The sequence below is a fragment of the Cajanus cajan genome, chromosome 2 (genome assembly GCF_000230855.2).
Source record: "Cajanus cajan strain Asha chromosome 2, NIPB_CcT2T_4, whole genome shotgun sequence".
Classification (NCBI taxonomy): domain Eukaryota; kingdom Viridiplantae; phylum Streptophyta; class Magnoliopsida; order Fabales; family Fabaceae; genus Cajanus; species Cajanus cajan.
The window spans coordinates 75,704,808-75,718,509 of NC_138518.1; the positions used below are offsets into that span (position 1 = coordinate 75,704,808).

Below are 13,702 nucleotides of genomic sequence, written 5' to 3' on the forward strand. Positions count from 1 at the left end.
TTTTAAATATTTTAATATTTTTTTAGTAATAACTATTTATTTTTAATATTTTAATTAATAACATATTTTAGATTTACATGTCAAAAGTATTATTATATAAGATAAGATACTATGTTGTATACAAATTATATATACTAATGAAAAAGAGAGACTCCATACCTCAATATGTTTATTTTAAAAATAAATAACAAATATTTAAAAAATAATAATAGAAGTCTAATGATGATGAATGATTTATAAATTAGAAAATAAAAAATAAATATTTTAAAAATAGAAGTTAAATGATAGTGAGTAATTGTATTTAAAAATTTAATTGACAATAATTATAAGGGTTCAATTGTCTAAAACACGTTGAAGACAAAAAAGAAAAGTTATAGAAACCCTATCCTATATATATTAAAGAATATTATTTTTTTTACTTATATAATATATTACACACATACTAAAGTATTAGAAAAGTGATTTGTATAATTAGAAAATGAGTATTAATTATTATATTTTATTATAAAATATCAAAATTTAAAAAAAAAACATAACTTTTAAGTGATAAAATATTAATTATTTACAATTATATGACCCAATTCTTCCTTGTATATAAATTAAAATGATTATCTTGATTTTTTATGAGATTATTTTTAGCTGATTTTCTTGAGTGTACTTAAAGAATTTTTATAACCTTTCAAAATCTCATCTATTTCAATTTACCTTTCTTAGTTATAGTTTTATATTGAATTAAGTTTTTCTTAAATTATCAATAAATAAAAATAATTTTATATTACAATTTAAATTATTTATTATAAATTTAAAATATAAATATTTACTTATATTATATAAAATAAATACTTATCTTGAAACTAAAGTAACAGTTTTCTCCTCATATTTTTGCGTGAACGCATCCGCTGAATGGCATTTATTTCACGCGCCACAATTTTCTGGCTGGAATAAGGGACGTAACATGAAAATAACTCTGTATGGAGGTATCAAGGGTACAAACTTCGCATAGACTTTACATTAAATTTTTTATATACTGCTCTACGTATATGCTCACAACTTATTTGAAATTTGAAAAAACAAATAAAAATGGGCAATCGAGAGTTGGAACTTGGACGAACTGAAAAATGAAAGATCTAAACACTCCATTATATAACACAAAAAATCAATATTTTTCCCCTTTGCACTGCAGAAGGGTCTCATCTATTTAAGATGACAATACAACTGGTCAACTGGATAAGATGACAATAAAAAATGAGTATGAATAATGAAGTGTGAAAATAGTAATACTGCTGGCTCTCGTATAAAGGTGGTCGGCATACACATCTACTTAGACCAAGCAACTGCATCTATTTCAGCTTGTGCACTCCGGTATAACTCTAGTCTCTTTGCGAGGGCACTTCGTCGTTCCATGATTGCAGGATCCTCATTCAGTAACGAGGACAAACGCTTGGTCTGCGAAGAGAATTAATGCATGCAGTCAATGCTTAATTTCTTTGGCCAATATCAAAACCAATAATGATATATACATACAATGTATCAAGTGAAAACTCTTAATTATTTGAAAAATGAAAAATTATAAATCTCGACCATTCAAGATTCAACTATATATGAATGATCAAAATTAAAAATTATTAATCACGTGACCACTAAAAAAAAATCATGTACATTTATCATTTGTCCGGTGAGAACTCTTGATTGTTGCAGAAATGAACAATAAATATAGTTTATTAGATCATATTTGAACAATAATTAGATTTTATTTGAATGATGAAGTTTAAAAAAATAAATGTACTTAAAACTCTGGAAAGGAAGATTTATTCTTACCTCCATTTTGCCTAGCTCAGTGAAAAAGTGATCAAGTAAACTTCGTTTTGCCTCCCGCACTTGACAATATACGATGGACTTGGGAATCGAATGCCGCAGAGTAGCACAGACCATATTGACATATGACAAAATTGTGGTTCCTGTTTACACAGAGTTTGAGTGAATGGTCTGTACTCTGTAGTAGTTCGGTGCATGTGCATGTTGAACAACATATTGGTGGACATATCAAACTAAAAGAACATATCTGTAATATAACAAGTTTGGGACTGCGAATAGTAAGACTTACCAATTCGCCTTAGATATGAATCATTATATCTATCAAAAATTGAATGTGTGGGATTGCCACCCTTATCAACATCTTGAGGAAGCTTCCGAAAGAAATCAACAGTCAGATAGCTACACTCCATATCTACTAGCTGCAGTGTTGCTCTTTTGCTTTCGTCCCTCATTCTTTCTAGCGAATCAACAGCTGCAGCCCCAACCTCAACCCGGAGACCAGGATACTGCTTCAAGTCCTGTAAATCATCCAAACTATGCATTAGCTGGGAAGATTATGAACCCCATAGAACTTTGAATTAATGGAAAGAAAAAAATTAAAGCTCCAGTATATGTTAAGTAAAAGTCAGTAAAATTCCAAAACAATAGCAGTTTAATCATCAGTTCCACATTGATGACTTATCTCCGTTAAATTCCAACATAGATGCATTAGCATTCACAAAACCAAACAGAATTCATTTAAAGGAAAGGCCAGTTCCTCGTTATGAAAAAACTGAGGCCATATGTCAAAGTCATTTTAAAGCAATTATGGTCAAGCATTAAGAAACCCTTTACTCTATCTATGCATAACAGGTGAGTTTTTCATCAAACCATTTGAGAATTCGCAAAGCAAATACAGAGGGTTAGATATTAATGTGTAACATCTCCAACATACATATCTTAATACTTGATCAAAGAAAACCCAAAAACAATGCAAGTTTCAACTTCTAAAATTGAAGCATTTAAAATGGAAATTTTATCATATCGCTATAATATATGAGTTAAATATTTATTATATATAACTAAAATATATAATAAATTATATATATAAATAAATACTATGTTTGAATATATAAATTATATTTAAAGTTTGTATAAATAGATATTTTAAATATTTAATTATATTTTAGATTTATGATAAATAATTTATATTGTAGCACAATATTATTTTACTTTATTGATTACTTATTTTAATTTTTAAAATTTAATTCATAAATATTCATGATAAATAAAAATCGAATTAAATAAAAAGTTAAAAAAATCTCGAAAAACCCTCTTGTCGAAGGAAAAATCCCTAAAAATGCTTTCGCAAAAGATAAAAGTGTGTTTAATATACAAGGGTTGATAAATAAACCAAAAAAAATAAAATGAAATGGGAAAAGCAGCAATGCCAATAGTATGTTAAGAAAAATGTATGACAAATTTTCTTTTTAAAAAAAGTCATGTTATGGAGGGAGATAATTGCTGAGACATTTGTATGGAAAAAGATGACAAAAAGTGATTTTGACACGTTCAAAGGCAGGCGGCCACTGAAGGCCAGGGTAAAGAGAGTAGTAGATCACATGTTTTTAGCCCGATGAAAAGGGGGGTACTGGGAGACCATGAAAGATATTAGAAAAAATTATTAAAAGGAATCTTATGATGAATAATATCTTTGAAATTTGGTTTTTAATTGAACCCAATAGCATATCGGATCCATATAGCCGACCTCACCTAATGGGATAAAGCAATCATTGCTGTTGTAAATGGTATTACAAAAATTAACTGTCACTGGAATACTTGTGACAATATCAGACTCAGCACCAAGTAGTATGAAAACTTATCAAGCACAAATACAGTAGCAAGAAATTCAACAGAAAAAATATATAAGTACTGCTAGGAACATACAATGTTTCACTATAGTTTTGTGAACATCAAATATAGCAAAAAGAAATACAACAAAAACATTAAATATGTACTGCCAGGAACATACCAGAGTCTCACTGATAGATTTGTGAATCAAATCCTTTAACAGGGAATGAACCTGGAAGCATTCAATTCAAAATGACACTTAAATAAGAATGAACAGTGGAATAAGCAATAGATTGAAGTAGAATGGGCAACTAAAACAACAATGACAAAAAACACATAATACATCTAAATATCAATTTTGAAAAATTCATCAAAATAAAAACTTTTAACAAGATTTAAGACAAGGTTAATTTTTTTTAATGATTTAATCAATAAACAGGGTAAGTTGTCAACTCAGAACTATTAAATAAAAAGAGTGCCCTTTAATCAAAGAATTTGATTTAACCACGTGCTTTCCACCACCACCATCACCTAATATCTCAACAAAACTTTGGGGTGGCACAAATAAACTTCCATTGAGTGACTATTCAAATTTGATGATTCGCACACAAAAATCATACCGCATCAACTGCTGCCTCAGCAGGGCCCCTAATAGTTATTAAAGAGGATTCAATGAGACGACGGTATCCTTGTTCTGGAGCTATTAGATGAGGTTGATACCCATCAGCTTCTGTAATAAGTTTCCTTATATTTTCCATTGAAAGCTGCTTATCAAACTGCAACCTTTTTAAAGCAGCAGGGAGCTGATTGTCAAAGACATTATAAATTTTATCTCCTCCAGGCCGCCTGTAGGAGATTGGCAAATTATTGAAGTTAGTTTGAAACCTAAAATGAATGCAGCATGAAGATAACTTGGAAGCAAAGAAATCCACACTAGATTACAAAAATGTAGCACATACACTCCATCAAGATGGTCTTTAAATATTTGATCAAATGAGCGGCATATTTCCATGATTGAATACAACTTTCCCTGCATGTGATGGGCAATGAGTCATTAAAAAATTTCACTAAAACACCAAGCTAGGAAAGACCTGAAAATATTTCTCATCACCACAGCTACCATAAATGAGTTCATCAAAATCAATGGACATATTGTGGGAATGGATATTCAGACACATGCCCAATGACATAAGTTTGGAAGGACAAGGCCTTTTGAGCAATGAACTTATTAAATAACCATTTTTGAACTGAAAATTATTAGTTTAAAAATGGTTGCACAAAGAAGAAATAACTTACCCCAGCATCAGCTGCAACAGGCTTTCCTAAACGAGTTAGTTCAGTCTCAAGTTCGGAGATTGTTTTGTTAATAAGAGATTGAATGCCAGGAATTTTGGACTTAATTACTGTCTCCAAATGCTGAGATATAAAACAAGAGTTACATAAATACAAAAAAAGTATATTTTAGCCAAATGATGCTACAAATTCTTTTTTTATACCTTTGAGAGCATCTTTCCCAGATGCTCAGATCCCATTCTGTGTGCAAGGTGTTTATATTCAGGGGAACTGTTAAAGTACTCACGTTCTCTACGCCTAGCTGCAATCATGTCAACATTCTTGTTTATGTCTGCTTGTGATCTATTCACAACACCAATCCAGGGAAACTTTAACCTATATGCTCTTCCTTCCAGTATCTGCTCAATAAAAAAAGATATGTCATACTCATCAAGTATTTAATTTTTTATTTTGTTTCTTAGAATGAAATTTCTGTCTATTCTTTGGGGTTATGTCAATGTGGGAGGTGAGCGAGAATTAATGAAACTATGTTGAATTCTATGGTAGAATATTTTCACATGAAAAATCATGAGGCTCTTAGACACTTCATACACCTCTTAATTAATATGAAACTATGACTAGAGTCCATTGAAATTAAATAATTCTGTTAAAAGAATAAACATGAATTCTGGTGATTGATTGATAATTGGTATTCTTGCTTATCTTTTCATTATTCATTCTTCCAGTAAATGAAGACCAATCAAGGGAAACTAGTATAGCAGCATTCAGGAGGAAGGTATCAATAGTAGAAACTGAAATATAAAAGATCTTCATGTGCCTTTTTCGTACTGTTGAGCATCTTTGATCTTATAATGACTTATCGCTATGTCATTGTATTGGAATTATAGTTGTTTGACTTACATCAACAGCATCAGTACCCTTGTCCATAAGATCAATCTTTGTCAAAACTCCAATGGTCCTGTCCCCTAAAAATTTGAAATCAATAAACCGGGAATTAGAACATAACAGATTATTTTCTTTAAGCTGTTCACTTCAATTGAACGTTCTCAACAAATCAACAAAGTAATAGTTGGAATTATGATAAGAATTTGGTTCCTCCAAAGTTGGGATTCTCTTTAAAGGATAACATGTGGTTATAACTGTTGATTTTCTTAATCAAGATGTTGATAAAATACATGCATATGTATAAGTGCAACAAACAATGAAATTGTTAAAATTTCAGACTTCAAATTTCTAATTAAGCAGTTATAACAGGAGTTTATCATCTAAAGTTCACATTTTCACTTCAGACAAGCTAAATCCTCATGTTGAAAGTAACATTGTAAATATATAACATATTGATTCTCCATAACCATAAACAATGAAAAACTTCTTTAAGTGCATGCAACATGAAAAGGGAAATATTGAAATTACCAGTAGGGTCCACTTCACGGGAAATTTTAATTGCATCAGATGTTGCAAGATCTTGGTTGGCGGGTGAGATAGCCAAAATTATACAGTTCGGCTGCAAATTAACATCAAATTCAACTCAGCAAATTTTCCCACATGGAAATTTATTTTTTTTCAGAAAAGTCAACTATGAACCTCAGTCAGAAATGAAAAAAATAAATAAATATTTCAACTTCCTTTCCAATTCAAGTTTTCCAGCAATGTAAAATATGATTCTAAAATCATATAACACAATTTGTGGCAGGGAGGTAAATGTTTATATGCTAGCTTGCAAAGTTCGTTCCTTAAATATGCAATTTTCAATTACAAGCTAAAGCATTCGAATGTACCCTACCTTCTCAATGTAGGAGCGAACCATATCCTCAATGTCTTTCACAATACTATCTGGTTGACCCTCTATATTTTTGGAAGAAAAAAAAAAGTTAGTATCTCTCATACATCATAAAAAATACTATCACTGTCTTTAACCATGAACAACAAAGGCATGTCAATTAGTTGCTTACCTACAGCGACTTTTGTAAGCCCGGGAAGATCAATGAGCGTCAAGTTAACAACTGAAAATATCCAAGAGATCGGCCTAAGTTGAAGAATTAAACAAAAAGCACAAACATACAGATCACGAGACAATGCTACTAAGCATTGTTGCTGACAGATCCAAGTCTCACATGGAAGATTAATAAGCACCAAACAGAAGATAATAAAGAAAAATGAAACTCAAACGCACCATTAGGCGAGTATATACTAAGATGAATCGGAACACTCGAAATTTGTTTGGTTCGCCCAGTCTCTCTATCAGTTTCGTCTTGAATCTCCTTCCTCACAGCAGCTACAACAAATTAGAGATAAACATTCAAATCCGTCAACAAAATTCAAATCCACCTTGGTGAGAGGAATATACATATAAATCATTTAATTATTTGTTTACTTATTTATTTACGAGCAATAATAAAGAAACAAGAGGTTGTGACTAAGAATAGAAAAGTACCGAAATCGGTAAACCTCTTCCTCGGGAGGTGTAGGAACTCTGCGTACTCTCTGCTTCCCTCATCACTCTTGTGAAGCTGCAACACGAGCGGTCGCCGCGTAACAATACCTGCAAAACGTTTGGCATCGCACGCGTAAATTTAAAATCACGAGCTACGATTCAAGGTAAATGGAGAGAGAGAGAGAGAGCGACGATGACCTGATCCACGAGGTAAGAAATCTTTGCCGACAACGCTCTCCAATACGGAGGACTTTCCAGAGCTCTGAAAGTGAAAGAAACACGATTCGTTAAGATTTGTTATGAGATGAGAAAAGAAGTTAAGAGAGAGAGAGAGATCGGAGGTGTGACCTGGCCTCCGACGACGGCGATGGCAGGAAGAGAGTCCCAAAGTGTGGGAAGTGCGCTACTCTCGCCGTGGTCACCTAAGGCGGTGCAAGCTCTCTGGATTTTGTTCACCAAAGAGATTAGGTTCTCCATTTGGATTTGCGAGATCTGTCCGGTGGATCAGGTTCCGATGTAGCGACGATCTGTTAGTGGCAGATCGCCGGCGACGGTAACGGAGAGAAGAGAAAGTGTGTTTGGTGCTGTGTCTGTGGATTGTGGTTGAGGGGTTCCAAGGGGAAAGCGCGTAGTCTTTGTGTGTGTGGAAATTGATTTGAAAAGAGACACGATATATGCGATTCGACCCACCCAACGGGATACTCGCTTTTACCCTCTTGTAATAATCCCGTGGAAATGCATTTTACTGCTTTTCGCCTCGCTACATTCTCGTTCCGTTGTCCTCTCTGTAACGGACGAAATTACTTTCTCGTTTCTCCTCAAATAAATAAATAATAATCGATTTTTATTAAGGTTGAGATAGGTAAAGAAATATCATTTCCCTCTTCATTAATGTAACTACAGTTGTTAAGTGTTACTGATTGTTGATAAATTTCTATTTTTTTATGTAAAAATAAAATCAATTACCTTCTTTTTCATATGAAATAAAATAATACTCGAGTGAATAAAAATAAGTTGAGTATACTATTGAGAGAAAAAAGAATATAAGAAGATTAATTTAAGTTTCTTATGTGAGGATAAATGTGATAATTTATCTAGAGGAGGGATGCTGTGACTTTACAAGTAACTCTCACCGTTAAATTAAAAATAAATTCTTATTAACATATGATATAATTTTAAAATATAAATAATGCATAATCGCTAAATTAATATTAAATTAAGAATAAAATAACATTACATTTAATTATTTAAAGGAGGGATAAAGGCATGTAGCATTACATTACAGCAACATATCAAAACAATTTTTATACAGTTTAACTATTGACTTTCTCTTATTGAATTTAGGACAAGTTCGTAAGGCATTTAAAAAGGGGGAAAATTACGTGCATAATTATATTAATAAATTAATATAATTATATCCGTAGATTGCAGTGATTGAGTATCCCAGTCTAATTATTGAATGGATCAAATTTAAAACTAGCACTAAATAAAAAATGAACAATGTAATTAATTTTGTTAGTAACTATAAACTAAGCATAAAAATATTAATTATATATTAGGGAGCTGGGTGGGTCAGGAATGTAGAATGTCTCGTCCAAATTATGTTTCCAGGTTCAATTTAGAATTTGGATTTTCGTTTTCCACTTTAGGATCCATATCACAGCCGGATCAGTTTTTAAACAAATATATTAAGGGTTTTGGATCATTAACCCAGTCCACTAAAATGGACTTTAAGTGAATTGGGCCGGGTCAGATTTGGGCCGGTTTTGAGAAAATGGATTTTTGAGCAGGCTTTCTTCAAGAGTTCAAGTAAAGTACTCCAATTAAAAAGGGTAACAACTTCCGAGTTGCAGAAGTTCATATCAGAAAATTGAGGAATGCCCAAAAAGTTATTGAATGAAGATACTTGAAACATACTTTACCTCTTTTAGCCCAAAGCCAAAATCAAACAACTAAAATTGCAACTAAGAAATGCGAAAAAAACATAGGAGGAATGAAAGATTACCAGCTAACAATCAAGAAAATCGTTGACACCTTAACTGCAATAGCTTCAACAATTGATGAATCTGATCACGATGAAGCCATTTTTAATGCCTTATATGATAATATGATATCAAATCAATTCTGTCTAGAAATGATCCTTATTAAGTGGCAAAAGTTGAAGCATATCTATTTTGAGACAAGAAGAACGGGTAGAAAGGAGAAAACAAAGTTCAAATGCTTTCAACGTGTATCTCTTGCAGGCCAGTCTTGCCCAAATACAACAGAATGAACAGATCACTCATAATAGTAAGGGACATTCTTTATGGGATCATGGCAGGTCTTATAATGCAAACAACTTCCAAGGAAGGTGAAGGTTCCATAATAGAAGTGGTGGTAGACAATGCCAAGTCTATGGTAAAATTGGACACACGACCATCAATTGTTATCACAAACTCATTGCTCACAATCAAACTAACTCTCTGTATCAGAATGTTGATCATCAATTCAATCGCAACCTACAAATTACTTGACGATTTATGCTTGCAGAACTAAGTCATGGCCTAGTAGGGGAACCAATGCATTAGTGGTGAGTGGTGACTCTAGGATAAAAAAGGCCAATGGAGACACAACAGACATTCACAATCTTTCCTTGTTCCTCCCAAGTCTTCCAAACTTCTACTTCAGAACTTGCTGCATGTACCCAAAATCATCAGAAACTTGATGAGTGTATCTCAATTTGCCAAAGATAACTTTGAGTTTCACCTTGACAAATGTCATGTGAAATCACAGGGAAACAATTTAGTACTTATGGAAAGGCATACTTAAGTTAAGAACGACCTTTACATTTGTTCTTGTCTGCGCTCTTGCAATTCACGTTGTCATTCAGTTGCATGTAATTCTTCCACTCGATACAAATATTTTTGGCTTGGTATATATGTTAGACCTGGTCATGCTTCATATTCTATGGTAAACATTGTTCTCAAGAATTCTAATGTTCCTATTGATACTAATAGAACAACTTTTATCTGTAAAGCGTGTTTATATTTATCAGTTTGTTTAACAACATCAAATACTTTTAATTCAATAAATTTGTTTAAAGTTTAAACTATTGATAGCAAATAGAATAGCTTTTCACGTACAACAACAAAGATAACCAAAATTCATAGTGACACAATTGGGTAATGATTTCGAAACATAATCATACTATTGACTTAGTCTCAGCTTAGTCTAATTCCAATCCAAAGCGCGTTGCATAATTTCTCCATGACTCATTTTTCTTCGTATCACTTTCTAAGATGCCGTGATATGGTCTTCAACAGAGACTGAATAAGAAAGTCATGAAAAAGGAGTCAATAAGATGACATTTTTTTCAAATCAAAAAGTTAACCCCGTAGTAGATGTTAAGATTAGTTTCTAATTTTCAACTCCCACTGTATGTCTTTCTTGAGTTTTAAAGATGCAGTAGTTACAAAATACAACTAGTCATTACCTGCTTATTCATAATATTTTGTTGCATAGTGCATACGGCCATTCTCAAATTCAACTTACCCAACTAATCATCGATAAATAAAGCCAAAAATAAGTGCTTGTCGCAAATGGAGAGGTCACTTTCTTGAACGGGTCATAGGTTGTAGAGGTGGCTCAGGTGCTTATTCTACTCATATATAAAATACCAATAGAGCCCCCATATACGTATTAATATTATTGACCCTTTCAAAAATGAGAATATAGTCTTTTGAACTTGAGTATCTAGATGTTCAGAAAAGAAAAGCATGGTTTCTTGTTTGAGGGTGCTTATAATTTCACAGTCAATCATCTGAAGCTTGACTATTACATTCATAGTGGTGACTAATTTCATAGGTTGATGCCTAGGTCGCTCATTGGCTAATACAATTCCAAGGTAACTTACTACCTTTTACTATTATTTTCTTTGTATGACCCAGTAGACACTTCACGTTAGTTAGGGGCTCAACCAAACAAAGATGATAGTATAAATTCACTCTTCCCTGCCCTTTTTGCTCAACACTAACCAACCACTCCTTCCTTGTGTCTAATTGTGCCTTCTCTTCTCTCCTTCCTTAATAAAACTCAAAACTCTTCTTGTTAATTAAGAATGTTTCGCACCATGTTTGCTTGCTTTAATGGAAAAGCATCACATAAAAAAGCAAAAGTAGAACCACTTGAGATCAAAGAAGCTGTTTACAGAGATGAGTTAACCAAAAAACAAACGCCAAAGAAGGCAGTAGTGAAGAAAACTGTCCGGTTTGCAGAATCAGAACCTACAATTTTGGGAGAAGATAATGAAAAGGATTTTGAGAAAATAAGGTGTGGTAATGATAATGAAGCGAGAGAAAAAGAGGGGATGAGAGTGAGGGTTAAATTGACAAAAGAAGAAGCTGCTCGGTTGCTATCAAAATGCAATGGAGGAGTTCTTGAATTCAATGATGTTGCTCGTGAGCTTGTGCTGATCCCGGTTAGCAGAGTTAACATTGTGTCTGATCGCACAAACAATTTGTAGAAGTGGCTAGCTATTCATTGGGATGACTACAATCCTTCTTTTTCTTGTACAATGATTAGAATTCGTTTTTGTACAAAAGCCTTATATATAAAATAATTAATATTTGGTGAATTATTTTCCTTTCGTGATATTAATGTCATGGAAAAGAAACATACGATGAATAGAGTAGAGACACGTTCTGTTCAGATTAGCTTAAACCCAAGAATTAGCCACAAGAATCACATGAAAAAGTGGCCTACAATTCTACGTGATCGGTGAGTTAGGAAACTATGCTCCTTGACTATGCTTAGGACTTTAATCTTAGGATTTTGATCCTGAGTCCGTGTGTATGAAAAATCGTATGTTACAATTCTTAAATGAATAATCTCCAACTTTTGACTGTACTGAACAACCAGAAAAGAATCTCTAATGAAGCTGAGACATGAATAGTCAGCCTGCTTTTGTACCCAAGTTAACTATCTTCGTTCGGCTTGTCCTTCTAGTGCCTCCTTTACTTTGGGATTTTCCCCAAATGAGATGCAGATCATGGTTTTGTTTGATATTTTATTTTATTGTACTTGGTCAAGTTCTTTTCAGGCAAATTTGCATGTCCTTCCCGGAAGCCATCACGAGACTTATTCTAGAATACTTTTCTTCAATGTTTTACATGCCTATTTTATTTTAGAATAATATGTTGTATTAAGGAAAAAGTTAATTTATTATCCATTAATTTAACTTTTTTCATTCTCTATATAATCACAATGGAACAATAAAAGAATATCTTTTACAATAATGGTTTTGGTCATCCTTTTGTATTGATTAGTTTTTGGTACAAATCTTTATGTCAGATTCTATTGCTTATGTAAGCATTTGAAAGTTCTCATATATTCTCATTTGTTAACACTAACTTTCTACCAGTTTCTCGTTCAATGTTAATTTGAAATTACTTGAAATACAAGAATTTTTTTTTAAGAACATATTATCAAATCTTTCTAAAGTGGTCATCAATAAAGAAAATATAATATTTTGCACCTCAGTGGATACTGGTGCTCATTGGACCACAAACATCCGGGATTCAAAACATCTGGTCTTCTATATGGAACCTGGTAGCATAAAGAAGCTCTCATGATTTTAAGAGACATATTTGTTCCTTTCAATTTTCAAACCAATCAATATTTTTTTTGACTGAAATTTGAAGCCATTTTTCACTTGTATTTCCATGCGATTTATGTCATAACTCAACTAAGGAGTCTTATTTAAAGGCATTAACACTCTCATTGTTGACTTTAACTTGTATCACATAAATACTACATATTTTCTTACCTTGAACCATACCATGGAACTTTACATTAGCTTCCATTTCCTATCAATATTAAATTAAGATGCATGTCAAGAACATGACTTAGTGTGTTTGTTTTATTGTTTGACAAACGTACGTTGAATGGAAAAGATAAAAATAGTTATTTTGTATTTTGATATTTTGAAAAGTGTATTTTTACGTTTTCGTTAAAAAAACGGTTTTCAAACACGTTACTAATTCTGATGTTGTGGGACAAGCAATATTTGTTTTTAGAAAAACATTTGCTCTTTCCCCAACAATCTTCCTTCCATAACAAATATCATTGATATTAATTAATTTATACTGTTTTCTTAAAAGAAAATTAAAAATAATTGAAAGTATCTTTTAAATTTTATATTAATGTATCCGTACCCTATTTTGAAAGAAAAAAAAATTCATATCATGTACCTGTGTTTGTCCACCTTTAACCATAACTGGGACGAAGGTAGGGCTTTTAGAATCTATTTTCCTCATTTCTTTCACAATGAAGTGGTTGCATACTCCTATGTAG

General features: G+C 32.3%; 1 protein-coding gene across 1 annotated transcript; it reads right to left on the reverse strand.

The window, feature by feature from the left end:
- Nucleotides 1–1,112: 1,112 nt before the first annotated feature.
- On the reverse strand, nucleotides 1,113–8,066 carry DL1 (dynamin-like protein). Its single transcript, XM_020367920.3, has 16 exons — nucleotides 7,721–8,066; nucleotides 7,571–7,634; nucleotides 7,373–7,480; nucleotides 7,112–7,213; nucleotides 6,891–6,941; nucleotides 6,722–6,783; nucleotides 6,352–6,442; nucleotides 5,839–5,903; nucleotides 5,142–5,336; nucleotides 4,942–5,061; nucleotides 4,605–4,675; nucleotides 4,266–4,491; nucleotides 3,827–3,877; nucleotides 2,105–2,333; nucleotides 1,819–1,958; nucleotides 1,113–1,446 (listed from the first exon to the last, which is right to left on the reverse strand). Exons 1-16 carry the CDS (start codon nucleotides 7,847–7,849, stop codon nucleotides 1,318–1,320), a joined length of 1,833 nt encoding a protein of 610 aa, XP_020223509.1. The 5' UTR covers nucleotides 7,850–8,066; the 3' UTR covers nucleotides 1,113–1,317.
- Between the last annotated feature and the right edge of the window lie 5,636 nt (nucleotides 8,067–13,702).

Coding starts and splice junctions, on each gene's coding strand:
- DL1 (XM_020367920.3), bottom strand. CDS start 7,849: ATGGAGAACCTAATCTCTTTGGTGAACAAAATCCAGAGAGCTTGCACC. Junction 6,942..7,111: donor TAGTATATACTCGCCTAATG/GTGCGTTTGAGT, acceptor GGATATTTTCAG/TTGTTAACTTGACGCTCATT. Junction 4,492..4,604: donor AAAGACCATCTTGATGGAGT/GTATGTGCTACA, acceptor AATCTCCTACAG/GCGGCCTGGAGGAGATAAAA.